At 41.0% G+C, this 27,875-nt stretch overlaps 1 protein-coding gene across 7 annotated transcripts in view; it reads left to right on the forward strand.

The window, feature by feature from the left end:
* Positions 1 to 27,875, forward strand: part of KALRN (kalirin RhoGEF kinase) — a 447,237-nt gene that overhangs the window by 326,743 nt on the left and 92,619 nt on the right. For all 7 annotated transcript variants that reach the window (XM_042827277.1, XM_042827280.1, XM_042827273.1 and 4 more), the window contains 7 exons: positions 365 to 454; positions 2,994 to 3,086; positions 3,637 to 3,748; positions 4,910 to 5,100; positions 5,480 to 5,581; positions 6,272 to 6,414; positions 7,545 to 7,647. In XM_042827277.1, the coding sequence (XP_042683211.1) occupies positions 365 to 454; positions 2,994 to 3,086; positions 3,637 to 3,748; positions 4,910 to 5,100; positions 5,480 to 5,581; positions 6,272 to 6,414; positions 7,545 to 7,647 (834 nt within the window). The remainder of the gene's footprint in view (positions 1 to 364; positions 455 to 2,993; positions 3,087 to 3,636; positions 3,749 to 4,909; positions 5,101 to 5,479; positions 5,582 to 6,271; positions 6,415 to 7,544; positions 7,648 to 27,875) is intronic.

The raw sequence follows: 27,875 nt of genomic DNA on the forward strand, positions 1-27,875 counted from the left end.
TATCTGCAAATAGGTGTTAGAGTCAACACTTCATGACTGGGATTTGAGACCTTCTGACATTCAGATACAATCTGTGCAACCTCATCAGAGCTCTCAGAAATTATTTTTCATCTGGATTAAAGTTCTAGGTTTCCTTCCGTTACAAGTGTCTAAAAAAAAAAAGCTTCCCATAGCTGTTATACGGTGCACCTCATTCCCTCAGAACTACTCAGGTAAGGTATGAACTGCTGCTAAGTATTAATTCATAATTCTCACGTTGCTTTAGGGTTTTATCACTTGTGTTTGTCCTGGAGAGCCTTAATGAGAGACTGTGAGGGCAGAAAAAAACCTTATCTTGCTTTTCCCTTGATGTTTGTTTTCACAGGCAGATAAATTTCAGATGTATGTCACCTACTGCAAAAACAAGCCTGACTCCAGCCAGCTCATCCTGGAACATGCAGGGACTTTCTTTGATGTAAGCAGCTATTGCCGTTTTCCTTCTGCACACATACCACAGCTGAAACACCTTATCTTTACATCTGAGCAACAGATTCCTTTTGGTGCCTTGGCATTTGGGTTTTCCATTCTGCTGCAGATACCACATGCTGTGAAAACTGATGGGCTGCAGTGTGATATGTGATCTTCATCAATGTGGCAATGCACTTTTAGCAGAGACCAGCATTCTCATAGGAGCCTTCATGCATTTTTCAGGCCAAATCACTTCTAAAGATCTGGTTTAGATATACTTTCTGCTTCCAGGTATAGTGGTAAAATGAAAAGCAAATCCTATTATATTTTATGACCAGAAATCCAAAACAAGATCCTGTCCACCAGTTCTACAAATCTTACCCACTTGAGTAACTTTTGCTTCATTGTGCTGGTAAAGGAGACCACTGCTTGCTAATTGCAAGCAGTCTCCTTTACAAGTTTCCCTTACAAATGCTACACCTGGTAATAAACATTTGCAGGCTCTAATCCTGGTTTTATAGACCGCTTTCCCTCTGATTTTTGGAGCCTCATTCATTTTGCCTTGCTTATCTGTTAGCTTATAGCTTTAGGTAATTGTTTTCCTGGGGGGGGAAAAAAAAAGAAAAAAAGAAGAAAAAAAGGAAAAAAAAGAAACACTTCATGTCTTTCTTCCAAAGCACTGAAAATCCTTTTACAAATGTAACCTCTCAGCAGGATCCAACCTGTAATGTGGTTGGCAGCTGACACGAATCAGCTCCTCTGGGTTTAGTCTGTGTCAGTGATCAGAGCGTTTCAATTAAACTCAGGGAGAGCTCATGTGATTCTGAAGAGATTTTTTTTTTTTTTTCCTTATTACTGATTTAAGCAGAATTGAACCGAAATGGATTTTCCAGGAGGTGGCGCTTGAGCCTGTTGAATGGTTTGTAATGGTGGTGCAGAAGTGATGGAGGGGTGAGCATCCTTAGGGGTACCAAGGTGTTTCTTCTGCTAAGACTTTCCACTCTAGTTCAATGTATGGGCTAGAAACCTTCCTGCTTAAGAGCAACACTTGCAGAGTGCTCCTGCAGTTTGAATGGCCAAAGGAGACACCACAGTGTTCATTAGTTAGCATCTGCTGTTTTGCAGGAGGTTATGTTTTCCTTTCACTGGTGGGAATTGTGGAGGGCTACTCTGTAGTGCCTATGTAAAAAGGGAATGCAGATTATTGCCAAAAACTCCTGTAGGCTCTCAGACCAAGTGACTAAGGTAGTGCAGAGTAATGGCAGATCCTTCTAATCTTCACCTTAGAGTAGCAGTGGTCAAATGGCAGGATGGCTTTCTTTTTTTCCCAAACGTGGAATTTCCCAAAACACCCTGATGAAGAGAGAATTAGCTAGAATAATGCCCCTCAGCATGAAGCCTGCTTGAAAATCTTCCCAGATTGCTTAAACCATCATATAAAGGCAGGTTTGAGATGAAAATAAACAGTCCGAGCAGTCTGATTGAACTCATAAAGTCCATGGAAAAGGTTTGGCTGCAGGGCTCATTTCAAGGGTTAGCTCATTAGGGGAAGGAGCAAAGATAACTGATGTATCTCATTTGAAACTGTGAAGAGAATTAGCAACAGTGCTTTTGGAGCTGGGATGTTCTGAGAACTTGCCTAGTTTATTCTATAGCTTTATTCTAAGATAAAGATGGCTGTTTTCCCTCCCTACAGATCTTGCTGTGCTTATAAACTTTCCAAACTAAAATTTACCCTCTAGCTGCAGATAAGTCTCATCTTTTCCCATAGTATCAGGAGGCAGCCTGGCAGAGGGCAGGGAATCCTGGCCTATTCTGCTTCAGCACACAGCTTGCCCCTGTAGGGCACGGGGGATAAGAGCATCCTTTAGATGGGCAAATGTGTGCAATAGTATCTCATGGGATTGTCAAAGTGGAACCAGCTGCAGGAGGCAGCTGGGCCTTTTGCTGGACCTCACTGGGTATCAATGTCTCCGGAAGTTCACAATCACATCACAGTGATCAAAACAGACATTTTGGCTGAGATTCAGAAATATTCTGTGCTATCAGAGGTATCATAAGAATCTCTCCTGGCCCCAGCTGCCACCTCGGAGCACCACAGGACTGTCAGCACTGTCAGCCCTGCTGCTCCCGTGTGGATATTTCAGCTACCACAGGGCTTTTGGATGGCACTAGATTCTTATGTTTAGACAGCTAAACTGCACCCAACTTGTGCAAATTAATTTCATATCTCTTTATTTTAATTGAACGTTAAAACTGTGCTTTCAGTCCAATTGACTTAACAGATAAGTCATAAATAAATTAAAGCCTGTGTAGCTTGCTTAGCATAGCATCATCTAAACTTGCGGAGTGCTCCTGCAGTTTGAATGGCCAAAGGAGACACCACAGCTTGTTGCCAACTTCTCTGGAACCACATTGCTCACTGCATGTGAGCTAGAAGAGAGTTAAAAAGCTACAGAGAGATACAGAGCTGAAGTTCTGGGTGGTTCTGTCTCACTGGGGGTTAACAATTTTCCATAACTGATTGTTGCTTTTATCTCTTCTAGGAAATTCAGCAAAGGCATGGTCTGGCCAACTCTATCTCTTCTTATTTAATCAAGCCTGTCCAGAGGATCACAAAATACCAACTCCTCCTGAAGGTACCTTAGTGAGCTGACCAAATTGGGTCATGCAGAGCAGCTCGCAGTTGTAATGAGTTAAATTCCAATGCAGTGACAACTCTGTGCCTTACACCAGGTTACTGCAATGACAGGCTTACTACAGCCTTGTGAGTATCTCAGCAAGCCTGCAGAGAACAACCAAAGCTCCCGGGATGGCCTATGCATACTCTCAGTCCTCACCCCTCTGGGCTGCTCCTCAGAACCTCCTTCCAGAAGGAGCTCACCCACCCTGGGTGTAATGCAGCCTGCACTGTGCTGAGGGGCTGCTGGAGGCCTGCTCCCAGCTGGATAACTGCCCAGAAACCCTCTGAGTGAGCTCCCATTCGAGGGCACCTCACTGTCTTGCTTCTTAGTTATTTCCATTCAATCCCTGTTATTTGCAAGCATCCACAGTGGGTGCAGTCCAGCTTTATTCTGTCACTGTTAGTGACATGGTTGCAATGTTGCAGTCTACATACCAAAAACATGGTCTAAGATAAAGCCAGCATGTTGGTCAGTTTGCTTACAGGTGTTCTGCATTGCTTCTTAGGAACTGCTTACCTGCTGTGAGGAAGGCAAAGGGGAACTCAAGGATGGTCTGGAAGTGATGCTCAGTGTCCCCAAGAAAGCTAATGATGCAATGCATGTCAGCATGCTGGAAGGTACAGATGGGTGCCTGGGGGAGAAAAGGGCCTTAGGAGTGAATTAAGCCTTCTTGTACCTTGTTTAGAAAGTTAGCACATATTGACTGTAGCAGTACTGTTGGCTGATCATCATTTTCAGGTAGCTCTTATGTATAGATGTAGTTAGTATATGTTTATATACATACATATTTATTTGCTGAAAATTTTCCTACGTACTGAAACAAAAAACCCCTCTGAAACTATTTCTGTAGCTGTAATCATGGCTGCAATGATTATTACATTACAATGATTAAAACATTGCACTGGAAGAGTCTGCCCAGAGAGGTGGTAGAGGCACCATTCCTGGGCATGTTTAAGAACTGTGGAGATGTGGCACTGAGGACATGATTTAGTGGACAGTATTTCTAGCTGGTGAATAGTTGAGCTAGATGATCTTAGAGATCTTTTCCAACCTTACTGTTTCTATGACTTCTAAATACTATCTCAGTATTTCGAAAGAAAAAGTTCTGGTTTTCTGAGTCAAAACATCTTGTGGTTCAAAACATTGGTGAAATCAGCCTAAAGATTAATAATAAATAAAATAACTGATCATAAAGCATTTCAAAATTACAGGGGGGAAAAAAAAGAGTTGCCCAAAAGTTAAGCCTTTCACTGACTTTTTGATATGTGGAGTATTTCTGAAATTTGAACATTTTAATCAGGACAGCAATGATTTATTGTCTCTGAAGCATTTTCTTGGCAAAAAAAAAAGATTTCATGTCTAGCTTGGATCAGAAAAAAAAAACAAAAAAGGTGCCTAAGCAGCACAGGAAGTCCAGGTGATTACAATTGCTTGGGTGTGAATTGATCCAGTGTGGGTCAGAATGTAGTGAGGATGATTTTCACTGTGGTTTTCCAGTATAGCTCTTGAGTAACTTGTCCCCTTGAGATGAGTAGCACCATGTGATAGTAGAAAAATAGCCTCTGGTAGGATAATTAGGTGGTGGCAGTGGACAAACAAAAGCAAAAAAATAATTTCACTGGGGCAGGAGGTGCCCATAAATGTCTTTTATGAATATAAAGAAGAGAAAGACCCTTTTACTGCAAGTCTTCCTTGCTCTGATGTTCCTGAGCATTACTGGCACCAAGAACTAATACTATGTTAGGTGTTAACCAGTGTGTTTTGTGTTCTCTATTTAGGGTTTGATGAGAATCTAGATGTCCAGGGAGAGCTGATTCTTCAGGATTCCTTCCAAGTGTGGGATCCCAAATCACTCATTCGGAAAGGCCGTGAGAGGCATTTGTTTCTCTTTGAAATCTCTTTGGTGTTTAGCAAGGAGATCAAAGATTCTTCAGGACACACAAAATATGTTTACAAGAACAAGTTACTGGTAGGTGTGGCTGAAGAGAAATAATGCGGTTGTTGCATTTCTTGTAGGTAGAGGTAGAGTTTGGGAGATGGTGTATGTGTCCCCACACTGGGTGGGAATATTCACGCCACCTGAAAGGGCTGGCCCTGGGACCAGTGGGAGGCTAAACCTGCAGTGAGCCTGGAAGGGTTTGGGACAGTGAGATGTGATGAGTGTGTGGAAAATGCAATGAGGATCAGTCAAACCATTCGCTCTTCTTTGCCACCCCCTGATGATTTTCTGTGCCTTCTATCCTCTGATCCATACCTGCATTCCCTGCTTGCCCCTATAAATGTAAAGTTTTCTCAACTCCTGAGGCTTAACCTGTATGAAGTCTCTCATCATCTTTCCTCCACACTAGACCTCAGAACTGGGAGTGACTGAACATGTTGAAGGAGATCCCTGTAAATTTGCCTTGTGGTCTGGACGAACACCATCCTCAGACAATAAAACAGTGCTAAAAGTAAGTCTTTTCGCACTTGTTTTCTTTGCCTTTAGAGCTGCTAGTTGAGGCCTCAGGAGCCCTAAAGTGAAAGGTCAGTTTCTCCCCTCCTCATTGCTTCCATGTCTGTGGTGGGGTCAAGCTTGCATGAGGAGCAATTTGATTCCAAGACCACAGTATGAAAGAAGATAGTGCAGTTATGCAGCCTTGCTGAAATAGCATCTCTTGCAATCCAGGTTGAGCAGCTGCATGATGATGCAAGGCACATCTCAGGGTGTTGGACTGGGAGGTGTAATTCTCTTAGTCCTATGCCGCTGGGCATATCAGCAGTCAATAATTTCCTCAACCCTCCAGAGCTGAAAGCCATTTCAGTCAAGTGAGTTTCTAATGAAGAATTTATGTTATAGTTATTTTGTCTGAGGAAATCCCAGCTGTGCACTGATAACCTATTTCCCCTTCACAGAGCATGCTGCATTACTAGCATTAAATATATTTATCCAGAGCTTAGCTGCTTTGCTATTGCTTGCCAAGTAGGTCTGGTAAAATACCCTCAGTTCTCCTGGGGTTCCCAGGTATTCCAGTAGTTGGTGCAATACAGAAGAGAGGAAAAAGTTAATTATGCATTTTCATCAGCCAATCAGTATTCTTCAGAAGAGGTGATATACTGGGAATTTGATAAAGTGTCTGTCCTTCTGCCTTGTGGAACTTTAGGCATCAAGTATTGAAACAAAGCAGGAATGGATCAAAAATATCCGAGAAGTCATCCAAGAAAGAATTATCCATCTGAAAGGAGCTCTGAAAGAGCCAATTCAGCTCCCCAAGACACCAGCAAAGCAGCGAAACAACAGTAGAAGGTAACCTCAGTCGCTGCACACAACATAAAGTCACTAGAGATTTGTAAAACAATAGCAATGTATTGTTTGTGGTTTTTTTACTGGATTCATTTGCATTTTCTGACTGTAGTTAAAAGCAGTTTTCATCATCTTTGCTTGTTTTATGTTGTCTTGGCAAAAGTAGCTTTTCCATGATATTCATACAAAGGTCTTTAGTACTCTGAAGTATTGGAGAGAAATGTACAGTAAAAGCTTCTTCAGAGTCTAAGGTTATGTTTCTTTCCCAAAGTAGAATTTACTTTTTCAGATTTGAGTATTAACAGATTTTTTTTCCTATGTGGTATTCTAAACTGTTTGACAACTAAAATCACAGCTCATTGTGACATTCTGTTACCAGAGTGGAGTATCTGTGCTTTGTCATGAAATATGAAATTCACTTCAGCCTGGGAGGAAATATTAAATTGTTTTGGTCAATCCCAGATGAAACAAAAATTATACAAAGGCACAGTTCTTTTGTTGTCAAGCTGGTGTTCCCAAGAGCCATTTGTAATTTGAGCATCTCCCCTTCTTCGTCAAATGTTATCATACAGCCATTTACTGTGGGCTGTATTACTGAGATTTTCAAAGAGAGAGCAAGTAAGGCCACCAGAAAGAGCCTGACCTAGGCTCTACACTGTCATTATTCACGTTTGTTTGGATATCTTCTTTGTTAATACTAAATTCCAGAAAAAGTGATTCTTGTGAGACGAGAAATGGCCCTTCCTTCTGTGCCACACACAGCTTCTGCTTGCTGCATGGTTTTGGTGAAGGCAGAAATCTAATTCAAGGAAAAAATGCTACTTGACACCCTCATTACAGAGCTATTTCTGAACACCAGCATTTTCTGTGCTGTAAATATGCAGGGAACCACTAGCCTGTTTCCAGCAACTAAGGTTGTGATTACATGCTAATCCCAACCCTACGGCTGAGGGTGACATCATTCTAAATTAGGAGTTACGCAGCAGCATGGGCTGTATAAGCAAGGTAATTTTAGCACAAAGCCAACTCTGGCACGCTGACTCTGCACTTCTCAAATCCACCTATAAAGTTATGCACATTACAAGGTGTTTCGTTAAGTAAGCACAGTCATTTCGCTGTTATTTCTTTTGCAGAGATGGAGTAGATGATGCAGACAGCCAAGGAGATGGAAGCAGTCAACCTGACACGATTTCCATTGCATCCAGGACATCACAGAATACAGTGGACAGCGATAAGGTAGGACTGGAACGTGAAAATATGCTGCAGCTAATTGTCTCCCAAAACATGTAAGTGAAAAGCAGAATAGAAGACATAATATATGGCAACCTGTCTTTTACTGAGTCAAAAGTTGTATTCTCTGAGGCAAGGCTATTAAAATCCAGTCTCTTTCTAGATGCTCATCAGTACTGCTGTTTTACATGGTAACGTCTCTTTTGCTGCAAGTCTTTTGAAGTTGAATTGGCTCAGAAGAAATACAGCCCAGAGCAATCTTTTTTTCCTTAGTAAAACTTGCCTTGTGGGATCCATCTTCTGAATCAGCAAATGGTTATGTTCCATGTTTACCCTCTGAGCTATAATCACTACTTTGTTGGAGGGAATACAGGTGCATTAATATGGCAAAATTGGGATCCTGGCTGGTACCTTGAGAGTCTGGGAGACCTACCCTTTCCAGAGACTGTGATTTTTGGATCCCATCCTCACAGACATATGGAGGAACATATGGATGGCCCCAAGACACGCGACATTCTGTTGGAATGCTGCATGCTGTTGGCATTGTATGTAGTCCCTGTTTCATGTGTCAGATGGTCTAAGTCCAGATCCTCCTCCATTAGGAGGCCTGACTCAAATTTGTCACCCTGATACTTCCAGCTGTGGCCTTCAGCTGAATTAGCAGCTGGTAGTCAGAGTAAATGGGCTATTAGTAAGAGCTTACTTCAAATATGGTTATGAGGTTTGTCAAATGTAATAAGAATATCCACATTCTCTTCCTGTGTTGCTTTGAAAATATATTGAATTTGCAAAAGAATGAATTCTGCAGAATCATTTTGGATTTATCTGCTTGTCAGGCCTTTAATTATACTGCCACTTTCTCAGGATAGAAGGGTATCTTCTCAAACTCAGAATTCGTGTTCATGGTCAGAAAGTTCACAAACACTTTTCTGTGCAGTGGTTATTTTGAAAGCTGAACTCAGAGGAATTAATAGGAGTTAACTGAGTTAACTGCCAATAAATCACCTGTTGTATTTAACTTATTTATCTTAAAAGCATGTTTCCATGTTGTTGCTTCTTTTTGTTTCTTTGTTTTTGACTAGTAATGTCATTAGAAAAGTATTACTCCAAAGGACACCATAATGCATGCAAATACTTTGTCTGATGCAGAATAAATACGTTCTTATGTCTTTAATCCACGTGGACTCACCCTGCTTTTCCATGTTTTTCACATTTATCATTCCTGAAAGAGGCCCTTGCGTAGGACATTACTTGAGCTTATGCTTAATTTTACACACAAGATTTGTTGGTTTGCCTCAAGACCGTTGACTCAGTTGCATGAGTTATAGTAGCAGGCAAGGTCTGGGTAAGTCACTCCTCACTGAGTGCTGTAGCTGCAGACAAGATCTGTAGTGCAAACAACAACAGGGACAGTTGGGCTCTACCTTGAAAGGCAGCCCATCATGGCAACAGCTGCTTTCAGGATGCAAGGCTGGGAAGGGTTGTAGGAATTCCTACACAATGATCTTGTCTGAATTGAAAGGCAAAGGCATGCAGGAGGTAAACTGGGAAACAAATCACACAGGCAAAAATTTGTTACCACCGGGGAAAGGCTAAATCAGCACAAGGGTTGGATCATCCTACTTTTTTAAGATGGATCTGTTCACTTGCTGATGTAAGGCTGTTTGTATTCCTGTATCTGTATGTACTTTTACTGAACAGAAGCAAATTCTAGTGTACAGTTAAACCTTAAATATAGATGTATGTGCTTTGTTGAATCTGAGTAACTAGTGTAGCATCCTCCAACAGAGAGGCAGCTCTTGCTAAAGCCCCTTTCATACTGTCACAGATGCTAGTGCCAGCAAGCTGTGGAGAATTCAGTCCTTAGAGTGCTGCATTGCCAGATCTTTGCTCCAAGGAGAGTAAACTTTCCACATCCCTTGACAATTCTCTCAGTTTTCTACATAGCATTACCCCAGTTAATGACAGATGGAGCTGTGTTTGTACTTCCCATGGAAACAGCATGGAGGCATCCTGCCTTCACTCTCAGCACAGATACAGGTTTTTATAACATACACTGCAATTAACCTGTGTGGTTCTGATAACAGCACTGATAGGTAAAGTATTCAGCAAATAGGAATTTTCCTATCTCTCGAACTGCAGCTTTGTTAGAAGAATTATTCCCAAAAGTTCTAAATCAGACTTCGAGTGACTGCCCTGAGTGCCCCTGATATCTCCATCCAGAGGAGCCAGAAGAAACTTCCTTCCCACCTTTAACAAGACCCAGCTGTTCAGAGCCTCACTAACAAGGACAGGCAAAGAGCGTGGCAGTGCCAGCAGTGTGCCAGGCTGAGAGCAGAGTGATCTTGCACTAGGAACACCGAGGTATTAACTCACAGGTTGCATCTGAGAGCACACTGCATTGCTTATTTATCTGTTTGGATTATGAATTTGGGCAGGCAAGAATTCTTCCAAACATTATGTTTGTAACATAATGCCATGCAGGATACAGATGAGAATGCAGAGCAGCTTTTTTACATTGAAGATAATTTGCAGCAGGATTTCTGGCTGCAGGCTCCTCTTACAAGTTACTCTTTAGATATTCCATCTTTCCTGGCTACGGGTAGTGGTCAGTTAATTATATGACACAAAAAGAACATGTCCATGTCTATTCAAAATAATAATTAAATAATTACTCCTCTTTTTTTTTTTTTTATAAATTGCCAAAGTACTTTCTTAAATCTGGATCTTAGCCCTTAACATCTTTAATTTTCTTGTATTTTTATCTATCTGTCTAAATATATGAAGCAGTTATCCCTGAGCTGTAACTTTTATTTTTTCGTTAAATAGCAGATCTGTAGCTCTGCACCATTGTGAAAGGAAAGAGATAACATGTAAAATGCTGTGAATTTGTCTGTATGCAATCTGTAACCTAAAATATCTCATGGCTTGAAAAACAATTGTTTGGATTTTCCTTTGGGAGAAAATATTAGAAAGAGGGAAAAAGTCAGTTCATGAACGTGACTTGGTGTTAAAGAATCAGCAGATAACAAATACTATTAGAGTAAGTGTAATTTCCATTGAGCAGCCATGTCAGCTTCTAGGGAACCTCCTATGCAAAAACTTCATCTTCTTCCAAAAGGCAGACCAGACAGCTTTTGTACAGCAAACCCTCTTCAATGTGCTGTCTAAAAACCATTCCTTCAGGAGAAATCCTCACCCTATTCAGCTCACAGCAGACAGGATTTCAATCTTTGTATTTGGATTCAAAGATTGGGGAACTGCATAAAGAAAATGTTAGCATGCAGGGCATCCTCATTTGTTAAGCCCATTGATCTATTGGCTGTAAAACAGCTGGTCCTGGCGATACTGATCCATCTTCTAATAGCTCCTTTTTTGTCAGCTTTTGTAGTATGCTGAGGAGAGCTGCTCTTGTTTCTCTGGGTTGTTTTTGGATGTAGAAAAAAGCACTGAAATGTGAACGGAAAAGTTTTTACTCTCTAAAAATAAACATACATGATCTACTTTTATCTCTTCCATTAGATACTGGACTCAGTTCATCTTTCAGAAGTCATGAGACTGAGATCTTGACCTCTTCTGCATTGGTGGTATTATATAAAAACTGAGAATAAACGCTTTTTGATTGGAGGTAATTAGTATGAGGGGAGCTTCTTGAGTTAAGGCTTCTAGAACAAATCATTTATAAGTGGATTTTCTTTTCTCTAAAGGCTTCAAATCAAGGCAAAACAGCCTTCTCCCTTTGATATCATTACTTAAGCAGAAATTAGGATCTGATGCGGGTAGTACTACTTCACATTGTTACAAAGGAAGCTAAGGCACCAAGAATCCAGGCTCTCTTTTCTCCTTAAAAATCTATCATTTCTAAGAGTCACAATGCATGCCATTAGAGATATTCATTCTCAGTACCTTGGAAGTTTCCTTTCTAAGTCATACAGTTACGAGGAGCAACTTGATCCCCTGTATTCTTCTTTGATGCTACTGATCCATTTGGGCTTGAGTTCTGTAGAGCTGTACACCAACGCAGAGTCATAGAATCATACAATCATTACAGGTGGAAAAGAACACCCAGATCTTCTAGTCTAACAGTCAACCCATAACCACCGTGCTGTCCTAAATAGGCAATAGTTCCAGGAAACACACCTTGTGTTAATGTGTGCTGACTTGAAAATAAATAAGAAGATAGCAAACAGAAATGCCCTCTCATTCACTATGGATGGAAACCTCTTCTGTCCCTCACAAGGAGAATATAGGGGAAATCACTAAGTTTATTAGTTACTACTTTAACATTTGCAGTAAGAAGTGGTCAATCATTTCTTCCTAGCATAAATTAATTCAGGAATTAAGATGTAAGTGTGCCTAAATCTGAAGTGGAAAAACTAAAGATCCCTCTCTAACCAGGCATCTTGCAAAGAAGTGAAATATGGTGAGTAGGAAGTTTATAAATTCTTTCTTCTCTTATTTAATCTCAAACAAATGCAAACATTTGCCATAAAATATTGAAATAGTAATACTCCTTTAAAAAAAAAAATCCCAGTGAAGTCTTAAAATGAGAACACCAACATAAGGAAAACACATCTAAAAATATATATTATGTATATATGCCAAAATATATATATATGCCAATATAAAACATTATTTTGTCAAATACAGAAAATCCAAATGTAGAACAGAAATTAGAGATTCACATTTTTGGAGGGGGAATTAAAGAAGTGGAGAAATTAAGACAATACCATAAGGCAAATGCAGACATTAATTAATTCTGCTAACAAGAGCATTCTTACTGAGCTGACAATTTAATTTCTACTTAGTTTCTCAGCAAGGGAACTGGCATAACAAGCAGATTAAAAAAAAGAAAAAGCATCTTGGTACTCAGTAATAGCAGGTTCCTGGGAAAGAGATGCCTTCCTGCTGTAGCAGAGGGGCTACACCAAGGGGTAAGAATTGCTCAGCACTGCTTGGATCAAGGAGGTATCACTCTGGACTGAAGCCTTTACAGAACTTGAGCAGTGGGACTGAATACAAATTAGCCCCTCAGCGGCACATTTCACTGTCAGTGTGGTTAATGGCTGCAGTTGATGGAAGGAGGTTGTAAGGTGTGATAGAAATTCTGGCTGTAACAGAGGCAAGGGAAAGCATGATCATGAGAATATGGAGTTGGGAGGTAAGGCAGATAGTCACTTAAATACAGTATTCAGAGTATTTCTTTAGAAATCTTTGTCTTTTCTGGAGCCCAATAAAAGGTGATCTATACAGAGCTGTCTGACAGGTAAGGCTGGGCATTGACTTGCAGAGGTTTCTCCCCCTGAACCATGTATTTTATTCTCAGTAAATTGGGTTCAATTTAGCAATTGTGAGTTTCTGAAGGAGAAAGGTAGGGATCGATTTGGTCTCACTTATGGAGGTATAGTGGTTGTTCTGCAGTGATCCTATCTAGGCAAGTTACATTCTTATATCAGTAATGCCTTGTCTGGAGTGCTGCTCCATTATAGTGGCTGATGAATCACGGTGCTGCGAGCAAAATTAGTGTAACAGAAAATGACTGCTGACTGTGAAGTGAGTTCTTCCTGTGAAGATATGATGGAGAAAAGAGAAGTGAGTTATGGTCCCAGAAGATATACCTCTATTGCTCTCACGGTGCCCAGCATTGCTACTGTTATCCCGTTGAGTTCTTGCTGCCCTCACCTGTGGAAATGGGAAGACATGACAGAAAGGGAGGTCCTGAGATAAAGCAATTTGGCACCGTAATTAACCTTCCTGAGTTCTCACTAGCTATAGTTGTTAATTCTTTGTAAGATACTGTCGTGTAGAAGCAAAATGTTTATTTTATCAAGGAAATAAATTGTTCAGCCATGAGCTGACATCTCTCCAGTGTTAATTTCTTCAGATTTCTTTAGGCTTTGGGAGCTGCCTCTGATGTCTTGCCCTACAGGGTCTGGCCTAAGCTCTGCTTTGGGATAACTTAATCTTTGGTTTGAGCGCTTATGGATTTCTAACTTACGTAGCACAGGATCTCCAGCTTCCTTAGCACAGCTATCAGCACTGGCGCTGCCCACAGCAGAGACCTCGCAGGACAGACCTGGAGCTCTTGGCCTTTTGGTTTCTTTGAGAACTCTGAAAAAAATGCATTTGGGATTGGAGCCACATTTCAAAACAAGGGAAAAAGTAATTCTTTCCAGCTTTGGTTTTCAGCCAGGTCTGATCCTAGCTTGAATTATGTGTTATCTGTCTTTTCCATCAGCCGTTTCTAAATGTAACAAGTAGATGATCAAGAGGTTTACCTCTGAGAAGTGACCTGTCAGAGGTCCAAGTGCTGCTGAGGGTAAGGACATTTGTTTTCTGTTGTTGCCGGCAAGTGTTCAGGGAGCAGAGGGTGGAGGGAACTCTACAGGCAGGCTGTCCTGTTTCAGAGTTTTCTTAGAAAAGGTGCACGGATTCTCTTGAAAAGCAAAGAAAAACATGAACAGCTCCTTTGGAAAAAACGTGAAATTTGTGCGTACTTCACGGTTTGCTCAGGGAACTTTGTCTGAAGTCCAAACCACACAGTGGAGCCTTATCCATTTCTTTTTGCACTGAGTGGCCGTACAACTTCCCCCACAAACAACTGAAACAATGGCACTGGATGAATTTCAGATCCCGTTTTTTAATCCAGTAGCTGAACGTTAGCAAGAAATTTCCCAGAGATTTGAGTGCTTCATCCACCTTGGCTTCATCGCTGTGGAAATACAGCAATGCCAAAACAAAGGAAAGAATAAAGCACAAGCTTTTCAGGGCATTCTTTCTTTCTCCCCTCAAAAGACATTTAAAGTGAGATGAATAGCATCATATTGTTAATCATATAACATTAAATAAGCTTTAATCCCTTAATAATGTAATTATTTCTAATGCGCTTTGAAAACAAAAGAAAAAAATGCTGCCTACAGAGGGTTGCTGCCTATGGAGAGCGTGCTGACTGGAGCAGTCTGTAGTTTCATTTCATGGACGAAAGTGAATAAACACCTGGAAACCTGGAACATCAGTGGCATCCATGGGAACAGAAATCTTATTGCTCATTAACTGATATTCCCAAGAAGTAAGTTCATAAAAGGCATCCACGAAATTTGACATGTATTTTAAATATATTTCTGATGTTTCTGAAAGTGTCCTTGCACTTCAGTGGGACCTCTGCTCTAAAAATACTTGTACACAATTATGTCCCCAAAAGAAGGCTGTTCCTTCCAGTGTGTATGGTATATGAGCAATGGTGTATGAACAGTGTCTGCACTCAAGGGTTTGTTTTCTTCAGTGCAGGACCAGCATATATTTCCTTAATACCTCCCCTGTATTTTTAATTTGCCATTTTAAATAATGACAGATATGACATTTAAGGGCAATTTCTGTGGCTGTCCACTTGATATCTCCATTCCCTCTTTTCAGCAGCATGAAAATCAGATTCCATTGATGAACAAATTCCCCTTATAGGCACAAGGCACACTGCTAAAGGTTGTCTTAGCAGATATAACAGATATTCCAAATTCACTGAGAATGTGGTATCTCTCAAACACAGGATGTTTCTGAACAACATATGGTCCTGTTTTTCAGCTCTAAAGTGAGACCAGACCAGTTGTTGCCTAACAACTGTGATTTTCAAAGAAACAAAATTTATTGCCATTCTTTTAAATTAAATTACATTAAATTATTGTAATAATAATAGAGTACCAATACTGAGCTATGGCCCAGGGCAGGTGAGATGATCCCTAAGGCTGCCTTGAGACTCACATCTAGTGATGTTGCACTGGCACTTTCTGAGACTTGCTATCTAAAAAGTCCATGAACCACTTTGTAAACAGCCCTGCTCTAGATGTGAAGCAAATTGTCTTGTTTCAGTGTCATACTGCTTTTGCAAATTTGTTGATAGAATACATTATAGTGACTAGATTTACATAGTCTCCCCAAAATGAGGACTTACGAAGAAATGGAAGTGTCTATTGGTATTTTGGGGCTATCTTTAACCATTCTTGGACAGGCACTAGATTATAGAAGGTGGTAGGCTTAGAAAGAAGGGAGCAAACAGGATTCAGAACATATTTAAAGGAGAGGATATATATTTATATTTTTTTTGCTTAATTTCTACATTCGTTGTAGTCATTAAGCAAGAAGTTGTTCCTCATCTTAACCTGATCGTTCTCCTCCTGTACTTCCAAGTTGAGTTCATATTTATTTGTCCTCTTCTGTTGTTTTCAGTTGTTTCTGAGGTTTCATTTTGATGATTACAGTATGTTTGTTTGACTTGGCTGTACAACATTAAATATATCCCTCTTGAGGAACAGTAAGGGGTTTTTTGTTGGCATAGATTTTTTTTTCCTTCTAGAATCCATCATTTTTGTATGGTTAATGCTTATTAGCTGTAGAGTGCCAGGTTTGTTCAAGGAATTTACAAAGTTCCTTGGAAAGGAAGAGTTCCAGCTATGAAGGTCTTAGAGGCACAACACAGAATAACTGTCAATAGAAGAAGACAACACTGTGTGAGATCAGAAATCAGTGTTACGAACAGGTTTCTGTGCAACACTGTAGTGTTCCTTGATCAAAGACATTAGGAAACACTGGAGGTCATCTAAGTTCAAAGTTGATATCAGCATGAGGTTTGATATTAGAAGTAAAATTGTGAGGGAAGAGGACAAAGGGAAAGTGTTGCAAAACACCTTTGTCTTCATAAGAGATTGAGTCAGGGAAAACAGATCACAACCAATATTTGTAAGAACACCTTTGATTCAAGAGTGGAGAGTTGTGCTGGTGTGCAATAGCTCATAGGAATCTGTTCAAAAGATTGCATGCATCTCTTGCTAACCTACATATAAGAAAGACATCCAAAGCATCCCCATGCCTTGGTTTCCAATCACAGTGCTGCTGCTATTCAGACCAACTTTATTTTTTCTCTTTGTATCTTGCATTAATTTAAATACCACCAACAATCAAAATCAAACTTCCTCCAGTGTGCATGTGGGCAAGAAACAGAGGGGTGTGAAACGTATGTCGCAACTCTACAGCCCCTTTTCTCCCCGGGTTCATTTTTCCTGACACTACAGCATCGCTTCCTGGCCGTACTTGCAAATAAACAATTATTGAAAGAACATGCCTGGACCACACATGCGTATTTTCCACTCTCATGGAGAAAAGCTGTCTGCCGGCTGGTTGTTATTTATTTTCACAAGAGGCAGTTGGGTTTGTTGTCATGTCTTGAGGGCACAGTCTCTTGAGGTGCTGAGCCTTCTCAGCTTGCCGAGGCTGCAGGAAGAATCAAGGGTGGGAACCAGCTGTGCCCCACAGATCTCGGGCTTACGTTATAACTTCTGAAAGTTTTCCAGTGTTGATATTTGCTGTGTGATCTTGAGGAGTCAATAGAGGAGGACAGCAAGGGGTCTACCCAAGGGGAGGAACACTTTCCTTAACAAGAGCTTGTGATGTTCTTTTAAAAGTGAAGTTGCTAAATCATCAGTTAGAAATGTAAAAGCTATAGGGAGAGGGGAGAGAAGAAAGTAAATTGAAACACATGCAGGGAAAGTTCAGCTTTCTGGCTTGCTGCAGATAGTGCAGTGAGAGCTGATTTTCCTTTGAATTTAACAGATGTTCCTTAGATAGGCAAAAAACCACCTTCTGTATCTGCTGCTCAGTATAAAATGGGAAAAACACTGTGCAGCTGCTGGCTTTTGCCTTCACCCCTAGGCACCATGCACCTTCTGCTGTGCAGACAGTGCCCCAAGGCAGCCAGCAGCCTGCCCTGCTACTCTGCAGCACCCAATGTACCCAGTTTATGAACCAAGCTACGATGGGTTATGAACCAGGCCTTCGAGTCTTTTGTTTTCTGGAAGAGAAAGTTCAGAACTGAGAAATGACTTCAAAAGCCTACCCTTTCTTAAGCTTATCACATTGCTCCTTTATGATCCTCTCTTTCTGTGATTGCCATGTGTTATTTATGAGCACTTGGAAACCCTTGCCCACAAAAAAGATAACATTGTTGAAGCTGAAATGCAATTAATTATGTGGTGCTACAAAGAGGCAGGAAGGGGATGAGGAGAGCTGTTGCACCAGGCTAGGCAGCTGCTAAGGTCAGAGATGCAAGGCAGAAAAGATAAGTCATTTGAAGAAATGGAAGAAAACAGGAAGAAATGTGAATTTTGTTCCACTGGGTCAGTGAAAGCACCTCGCTGTACACAAGCTGCATACCTGACCCTGAGCGTCAAATAGTTCCAGCCCTTCAAGAACCCATTGGCAGTTTGGGCTTTTGGTCCAGCAATATCATGACTGGCCCTCCAGTCTTTGAACAAACACTTTCAGTTGTTGTGAAAGATAAATGAATGAAAATAGTCCAGTAAAAGCTGGGCCAAAGCAGATGTCTTCTAAGCAAACATACAGTTCATTTTCCATCTGCTGATGCTCATTCTGTGGTTGATGTGAGGGAGAGCAGTGTGGCTGTGTGAGGGGAGAGCCAGGATATACATCCCAGGGTGCAAATCTAAAACAAAGCTATTTCCACAGCTCATTCACAAGCCTGGTATTTTAGTGATAGGAAAAACTGCTAAAATTAATCTTAATGAATGAGGGCTTTCTTTTGCCTTTCTTAATGCTATATTTAATAAATTTGCAGATTCCCATCCCATCCCTACGTAAATGCTAAAGTTAATTGACTCAATAGGATAAATAATTGACAAAGCTGTTGTGCAATATTTTAATAGTCTACTTTCATTTCTATAACAAGCATAAGGGATGTAATGTCCCAATACACAGTGATTTGTAATCACTGTTAGTGGAGATGACTTCCCTCATGGGAAACAGTATAAAGTACCATTATAAGAGCTAGAACCATTTTCTAGCTTTTCTCTTTAATTGCCATAGATTGGGTCTCTTTTGCTACACTGCTTTGTGAATCTTGAACAACTGATGGAAGGTCACAACGTGTGACCCATACTGTGATAACTAGCAGTTTTTTCTATTTTGCTTTGTTGGAAAAAGGGCAATAAATAAGTGAAGCAGTAGTCAATTGCAGTAGTCAATTTCATGTAGCCACTGAAAGACAACAAAATGTGAGAGATTTTTAGTCTGTGTTGGAGTTTTTCGTCATGAAATTTCTTGTTTTTACTGCCTGAGACAGAGTTGAAGTCAAGATCTGATCTGCGCTTACCTGTATGAAGAGCAAATGTGGACTGGCATTAGGTCTGTTGGGGAGTGCCAGCTGTGCTCCCAAAGGGGCCAGAGAGGAACATTGGCCATGTCCTCCTTTTTTCCAGGCAGTTTGCGTTCATAAGAAAGCTTGGTTTGACACTGTGGAGTTTGAACCAGCAGTCTGTAAGCATAGTAAGGACCTTGTTTTTTCCTGGAAGTGTATTTGAGTTGGGAAAAAAGTTTGTGAGGGGCTGAGTGCCAGGTTACAAATGAAATGTGCTGCAGCAATGAGGACGTGCAAAGGAAGGATAAGACTTTTAAAAGTGGATTTGAAGTTATTTCTTCTTTCTTTTCAAAATGCAGAAGCAGCCTGGGGTGCTCAGAAGCTGTTATAATCTGTTTTCCACATTGTTAAGATACACAACAGTGAAGATTAATACGTTGGTTTGTTTTTTAATGAAGAGAAACTTGGAAGTGAAACTGAACATTTACTGCAAAGTCTTCTATTTAAATACTTTCTTATTTACAGGGAGATGTTTGGAATGTTATACACAGCATTATCCGACTATTAACTCCTACAATAAGATGGATTTTAGGATTAAATAAATTGTGTGCATTCCTTTAAACTGCTTGAGCCAAGAGGGTTAGGAGTGTTAGACTCCCCGGCTGCAGCCATTCCCCAGCACAGCTTGGCTGTGTGCTGCACGGGCTGTGGTGGCTGAGCAGGAGGGAAGAAACCACTGGAAGCAGCAGCTGCATGTGGAGCTTGAATGGCACATCCTCTGCTCACCACGTGGGGTAGGTGGCCAAACTGTTCAGATTTGTAAATAATTGAAGAGCAGCAGGCAGAGACAGGGAGTGGGAGCCTTGATTCAGCTCAGTGTAAGCTCAGCACTGTGCATATATTTATTGTCCTTTGAGATCAGTGAGACATAAACCTAATGTGCCTTGTTAGCTAAGTTGTGGGCCATATGCCGAGTTGTTTTTGTTTGTTTTTTTTTTTTGGTTTTTTTTTTTTTTTTTTTTTTGCATTGGCAGGCTAAAACCAACCCCAGGATCTAAGCAGTGTACTAAAGCAAGTAATTATTCCAGGAGCAGGTGCAGAGGTGGCATTTTTCCTTTGTGTGACTGGTCTCTGTTATCTTTTTGATGCAGAAAGATGGATGCTTTCTCTTTTGGTTGATTTTGTAATGTAGCAAATGAACATCTCACTCACATAAAAGTGTTATGTAAAGGGGTACATTTGAGCTGAATGAATTCCAGCTGCCAATCACATCTGTATCTTCTCACCTTCCCTTTTAAAACCAGTTATATGTCCAGACAGAAGCCTATACATGGAGACTGACACTAGTGGGATGTGAATTTTTGTCCCCCCTCAAGCAGATTATTGCTTTGAACCTTTGCCCTGGAAACTGGAGACTTTTATGAGCCTGATCCTGGCTTTGAGCCAACACTAATCTTTTAGTCAAGCTAGGAGGAGTCATGTTTTCAGATCCAAAGATTAAACATTTCCTTCCTGCTGTCACTCCTTTTTCCATTGAAGAGTGCTAATTGCATGAAGAGTTGCTACGATTTACAGTCAGAGCTGCTCCTTGAAAAAAATCATCTTCTTTAGACACCTATCCAGTTTCCATTAAGCAAACAAGCTCTTGACTGAGTGACCCCTTCCTTACCTGATCTCTCCTACTGGTGTTATTCTGCTGTCTGTCGCATGTTGTACACTCGTTCACTCCATCTCTATTTGTTTTGAAGAAATAAAGAAAATTTCTTATCCTTCATTTCCTGCTGAGTCTAGAACGTAAGGTTCAGCTTCCTTGTTGCCAGGAACTTTGTTCACTGATGTTGATTCAATGAGGTGCTTCAAATCCACCCCCTCTTTATAATTTCATCCAGTGATTTGCCTGGATACAATGGCGAGTGCAGTTACTGGGGCTGGTTGTACCTGCAGACAGGAATTGTTTTTTTGTCATAAAACATTATCAGCCAAAAATATGTGGTTTATCTTACTGACTTCAATACAGCAGGAATCAGTGTCAACTAAAAGTTCATTGTTGAATGAGAATTTAAATAAAGGAAAAGGAAAAGGAAGAGGAAGAGGCAGAGCAATAAAAAGTGAATCGCTCAGTCTCAAACAAATGGTGGCACTTAAAGATAGGGTTTGTGCTGCTGTGCTCATGTCTTTCATGGGAGAGCAGGAGAAACTGCTGGTTACTGCCTTTGAGAGAAGGCTCACAGCAAGCAAATCACCAAGCACAAGCAGTGAATGTATTTGACAGCAGAGCTTTTCATTTTACGACACATTCATAACACGGTGGAGCACTTAGTACCTTGTTAACCCAATTAACATATGCTAAAACTGCCAAAGCAATCTGAACAGCTATTAATCAAATGCCAAATCATCCATGGTCATGCTTTGTTATTACCGCAGAGGCAGCTAAGAGCAGACTGGGAAAGAAGCATCCTTAAATCTCTACATTCGCACGGTCATTGTAAAGCCAAAGAATACTGAATCAAAAAGTGATACAGTAAAATAAGCTGTCATCATCTGTCTTGCCTCGTGAGCATAGGGAAAGCTTTGTTAGTGCATATGTGGAAGTTGCTTATCCTAAAAGTGTAAAGAGAACTCTGAGTGACTTGTGCTGAGCAATACTGGTAGCACAGTCCCATCCCATGGGCTCGGGAGGCTGTTTCTAGCATGTCTTAGGAAAAGGAAGCCTTAGCAAAACTTGACTGCAGCATGCAAGCAGACAGGCATACCCCTATGTGTACTTGTATTGCAACTTCAGATTATGTCCACTGTGAGTTATTTTCAGCCTCTAGGATTCAAGGCTAAAATTAAAGTGCAGTTCACCTGTCTGGTACAGGTACTCCTTGACCTCTCTTCCAAGATACCTTTTAAAAGTATTACTGTGATGGGACCATTTAGTCCTGTCCAGAAAGAATGGGAGAAGGGATTCATGTCACAAATAGGCTGCGCTGGCACATCCATTAGGGATCTGCTTTTCAACTTCTGTTTGAGTTTTCATAGCAGAGTCTCTTGTCTTAAGAGAATTGTCTGAGTTACAGTCATCAAAACTGATGTGGTTTCTAATGTGATAGTAATGGGCATCTATGCACCTTCATAAGATACAAATAACTCAAAAGATCCTGAGAAACTTTCAGAAATCTTCTGACCTAAAAATGAATCCAGTATGAGGATCACACTTCACTTGTAAACGTGTGTTTAATCTGGTTCATATAAGTCATGCCAGCTAGTATCTATATATAGGAAATAAAATTAAACTGTCTTGGAATTTTTTGATGACGTTATAGTTCAGCTGATAGATGAAATAGTGGCTCACTGATAGACTTTTGTGGACATTTGTTTTGGGCCACGTGATATTTTTGTGAACAAACCAGAACAATAGAAAATAAACACAACATGTTTTACATAGCTTGAAATCTGACTAGTTGAGAGATGGAAATATAAATAGAATTATTATAGGGCAGGCAAGTTTGTAGAGATACCCTGAATAAATTTGTCCTTTCCCTGTGACAGGAGAGTTTTTAACTTAGTTTTCTGAGGTAACAAAGTTTTCTTTCATATTTTCCACATTTGTTCATGTTCTTTCTTCTCATAACTTTTTTATCCAATGGGTAATTTTCAATTAAGTTGGCAGAAGCTCCTGATCTCAAAGATGATTTCTGTGTGGTTCATGGAGATCAGCATAAGGGTTGGGAAAGCGTACCTAAAAATTTATCATATCATAGAATCATAGAATTGTCTGGGTTGAAAAGGACCACAGTGATCATCGAGTTTCAATCCCCCTGCTATGTGCAGGGTTGCCAACCGCCAAACCAGGCTGCCCAGAGCCACATCCAGCCTGGCCTTGAATGCCTCCAGGGATGGGGCATCCACAGCCTGCTTGGACAACCTGTTCCAGTATGTCACCACCCTCTGAATGAAGAACTTCCTCCTAAAATTGCCTAAGTTGAGGCAATTAGGAGAAATCCAGTAGTGTGAACACATGCATTTCTGAACATATACATTGCTGGGGAATCAGCAGGGCTGAGGAACCTCATGCATGCTTGAACCTTAGGAAAAGCTTCCACCATAGCTCGAGACTGACCACACAGCCTAAACTCACGAGGAGCCTGGCTGCACCAGTTCTGCTCTATGCAACTACTGGTTATTCATAAGAAACTGAAAAACTAGAAGTACATACTAATTCCTGAAGCTGGTTGAGCAAATAGGAGCAAGGAGAACTGCCTCCTGATCCAGATAGCTTGGTTAAGCTTGGCATAGGTAAACAAGAAAAGCCCTAATACATGCAGATTGAAGACTACCAGCCATGTATATAGCAGTTAAAAATAGTGTTGAGGAGACTAGTGATTTCACCAGAGTGGTGGTTTTTGTGTTGCTTAAATTGTCCTAATCCAAACTGAGCGTTTCTTTCTACAAATGCACCCTAGTTCAAATGAAAGCTTCTACTCAACCTCATGAAAAGGTTTCCAAGATTCAGAGAGATACAGAGGAGTGAGATGATCCCAGTTAGATACTGGAGAAGGTGCAGAGTTGGAGTTAAAACCAAGATCATGTGTGTACCAGGCAGTGGCCTTCTGAGAGGTTATTTTAGCTTCCCTATCTGTGTGTTCCCATCTTTAAGTGGCAAACCAATCCCTGTGAATATATAAAAAGCACCTTCCTTATAAGAGAGTTCACAATAGTTTAGGGCACATGGCACTCTTGAGACATAACTGTATAATGCTCCACTGCTAACTTTAAAATTTTAATTATTTTGAAAGCACATCTGTGGCACCATATACAAGAGCAACTTGGTAACAATATCAATAAAGTTGTGCTGTGTTCTTGGTATAACTCATTGGTTTGGGGTTTACAATTTATGTGTTCTGGAACTGGATTATTGTCTCATAAAACAACGCAGCAGCCTTTTCTCATTTAGTTAGCCATCCATTTTTATTAGGGTGCTCTATAGAATGCCTGCAATAATATTATAAAGGTGCAGAAGGTTCATTATTTCACAACAAGCAGCCAGCCAAGACCATTATTATTTTTACAACATCCAGGCTTGCTGTTGAAATATAGCTTTGATTATAACCTTTTTTTCCTCCTCCCTCTTTCTCTTTTCTCTCCCAAAAGCAGAGATGTGCAATTGTTCTCTTTCAGATTACTTTTCCACTGCCCCACAAACATGTCATTTTCAGTGAAATGGATGGATTATAATGGGAACAGATCAGTGATAATGCATTACTGGAATACAGCCATCCCCAAGAGAGCTTATAATAATATCCAGTCATCCTAAGCTTTAAAATCTGCAGTTTGGAGACCCTGTGGCTCTAATATGGAATCTAGCACTGAATTTTCCCTGCACGTCCAATTCTTTGATGCTCAATTATTGCTGGTGCTCTCCCCTCCCTAGCACGTTGCCATGACAACTGCCTTGTGAAAAAAAACCCTCTCAGGCAATGCAGCCGCCACTTCAGAGAGGGGTTTCAGCCTCATAAAACTGTGGCTCAAAGAAATTACTGAAGATTAATGACTTTGCTCAGAGCAAATTTCTGAAAATGTGGGTAATTAAATAAAAATATGTGCAGGCGATGCGTTCTCCACGTCCCGCCTGTTGGCACCTGCTGAGAGCCACAAAGTGAGTGTAAATCTGTAGTAAAAAACAGATTTGGGTATTATTCCTGTATATTGTTTCTTTATGCTCAACAGTTAGGGAGTTTAATTAGCTATGCTAGCCAGTCATAGAATCATAGAATCATAGAATGGTTGGGTTGGAGGGAACTGTAGAGCCCACCCAGTGCCAATCCCCTGCCATTGGCTTGTTGCCACCCACCAGCTCAGGCTTCCCAGGGCCCCATCCATCCTAACCTTGAGCACCTCCAGGGATGGGGCACCCACAGCTTCTCTGGGCAGCCTGTGCCTGTGCCCAGCCTCTGAGTAAAGAATTTCTTCTTCACATCTAACCTATATCTCCCCTCCGTGAGTGGAAAGCCATTCCCCCTGGTCCTGTCACTATCAGATTGTCCAAAAAGTTGGTTCCCCCTCCGGCTTGTAAGCTCAAGTACTGTAAGGTTGCAGTGAGGTCTCCCTGGAGCCTTCTCTTCCCCAAGCTAAACAAGGCCAAATTCCTCAGCCTGTCTTCATAGGAGAGGTGCTCCAGCCCTCCAAGCATCTTTGTGGCCCTCCAGCATCCCTGCCTCCATCTTGTGCTGGAACTGGGCACTGTGTTCATCAGAAAGCCCAGTGCTCCCATCGCAGGCACATTTCTAGTTGTAAGGAAGATGAATACAGAGCTGGAAATTGCTCGTGCTGAATCATAAAACAGGCCTTGTTTCATGAGCCCATTAGGCACATGCCCCTAATGTTAAGCATATGCTGCATGTTGCCTAATAGAAATAGTTTGCACTGGCTTGTGCTTAAGAGTATATTTGTAAGTCCTGTGATGGTTTTAAGGTCTTAGAGTTGTGAACTTCTCTGGGACAATGAATAAAATACGTTGATTATATTGTCAAAAGCATTAGGCATTTTCACATTCAGTAATAACAACGTTGGCATCACATGCCACACTACTAGTAACCAGCTGTCATGCATCAGGATTTAAAATGATGTGAGCAGGAGGCCAAAGGAAGACATTTTGTCTTTCCCGAAGATGACAGCACACAGCCAGTTTAGAGTTTGCTTTCACTGAAGGTGAGCAGTGCTCCTTGGGATGGGCTCCAAAAGCACATCTGCTCAAGAGCACAATATTGCAACCTTATGTTACTAAAATCAGAAGAAACATGTGTACCAGTAAAATCCGGGCTTAAGGAAAAAATCTTGTGTATTCTAAGGGGATAAAAATATTAACTCAAACCAGATGCGTAAGGGCCAGAGCCATCTTTGTTCACTGCAGCAGATCCTTCAAAGTTTCTTTCATCTAAGATATCTGTTTGTACCCATCCAGAACTTGTAAGCGTGAGGAATTCACCAGAATCTCAGAAATTATCCACTCTGCCAGGCAAAGAGGAAATGCACGCAGCCTGAAAGGGAATAATAATTCATTTTGAGATGTAAACCTGTTTTTAAACAAGCAGTTTGTATGTTAACTTCCTCAATCAAGGGCTCAGCCATCTGTTGCAGTTAATTGGTTAGCCTTTGGCTGAAGTTTAATCGGACTAGCAACAAGAGGAAGGGGAATCGGTGGGCCTGGAGTCTTCACAGGGACTGTGCCATGAAATCAAAGCTGCATCAGGCCCCAGTGCTCAGACATGGGAGAATGTGCTTTGTTTTGCAAGGAGTCAGCATGGCAGTAAGGCTGGGTGTATGGGTGTTATTACACGTACTGCATCGCTCCTTTATGTTATTTCAGCTCTGCTTCCACAGCCAGGCGACAGCCCTCTCTGAGGACTGCTAGGCTCTCCCTTGGTGCAGCAGTAATGATGTTAATTGTGACATTTAGCCCAATGACTTTGCTAACCTCCTGTGCGTGGCCAAGCTCTGCCGATATCCTGCCTACAGCAAGCTGTTGGCCTGGGGCAAATTGTCACAAAATCCCACCAAGCATTCAGGCTGCTTGGCCAGCCTGTTCTGCTGAGCTTATTTCACATCAATTGCTGCAAGTTAAAGGCATGTACAATTTATAATGTGTGGGTGCCTGTGCACAGAAATTCAGTTTCCTCAATATTTACAGAGTATAAAACAGTCCTCCTTGTTTAAGGCTAGGATGAACATTTCTGTCACGTTAGGAAGGAAACTTTATTTCATACTGCAGCTGCTATTTAAACACTATGAAATCTTTTTAATCTTAGTCAAGGTTCAAAATGAGATGTTTCAAACATCTGCTAACTATTACAGGCCATGCTTGCTAGTAGAGGTAATAAATTACAACAAAAAGGGGAATCAAGTGACTTTATTGTGTTGGGGTTTTTTTGTTGTTATTCATTGCTTTAAAGTTTGTCCTCCTTTGGTTTTATCTGTTGCCCTTTCTATCAAGTGCCCTCTCTGCTCTGATTTGGGGGAGAGACAGCAAACAACTGAACTCGATCACAGTGTTTGGATGCACCCTCTGTGCTACGTGCCAAAACAAAAATGGGTGGTTCTAGCGGAACACAGGAGAGAGGGCATTTCGGTTTCCTCCAAAAGGGGAGATAACAGATCAGCTTTCTGGTTTGCCATGGAAACCTTTTGTCAGCCCAGTAACAATGACGTCAAGGTGGCATTGGCACAGAGACGGGGTTAGTTAGCAGAGCACACACCTGTTGAACTGCCAGAGGGGAAGGTATGTCAGCTTTTATATTTTCCATGCCTGATTCGAAATAACTTTGGGGGTATGCTCAGAAAGTGTAACTGTAGTCCTGGGGTGGTTGTCCTGGTCTATGGTAGGTTCATGCAGTGAGCAGGTGCTGCTGGACCTGGTGGTCACTGAGAAACCTGGTTAAGAAGCATTAAGAAGTGCTGCTCTGCAAACCCTTTGGGTATCTCTTGGGAAGGTGTAGAGATCAGGCTTGTACCCCTAACGTGGAGCACCAACTTCCTTCAGTGTATTTGCTTTGCTTGAGAGTACAGGGTTTGCTAGTGTTTACCCAGGCAGCTTCCTAGAAAGACGTCTATAAAAAGGGAAAGCCAAACTTGCATTTATCATGACACATCTGTGGATGTACAACTACAAGCTGAAACCCATTTTCAGAATGTCTGTTTTCCTGCCAATTTTTTACTGCAATGCTTTTGTGTTTGGTGTTGTTGTCTGACAACATTTTCTTTGTGAAGTGAGATTAAACCCCTTCTTCTCATCATTAAGTGCTCTGATGACTACCTTCCCATTTCTAGTAATTAAAAAAATGCTTTAACAGTTTCTTAAAAGCATGATCTTTTCACAAGAAACTTGTTTTAGTGAAGAAAGCAGTTATTTGTACTGGACTGTACATATGAGCAATCAAAACCACATACCTGGATAATGTGGCTGCAGTAGACTTTCAGTCATTGAAGTAATTGCTCTGTGTCAGTGCCTGGTGCCATTTTTCTAACAGTGGCTAAAATATGAATTCACAACTGTTGCACATCTTAGCTATTTGGTAACACGTAATAATTACTAAAAATCCTAAACATTAAATTG

Source organism: Centrocercus urophasianus, unplaced genomic scaffold (assembly GCF_019232065.1).
Source record: "Centrocercus urophasianus isolate 14NV4802_14NV808 unplaced genomic scaffold, USGS_Curo_1.0 seq_28, whole genome shotgun sequence".
Lineage (NCBI taxonomy): Eukaryota > Metazoa > Chordata > Aves > Galliformes > Phasianidae > Centrocercus > Centrocercus urophasianus.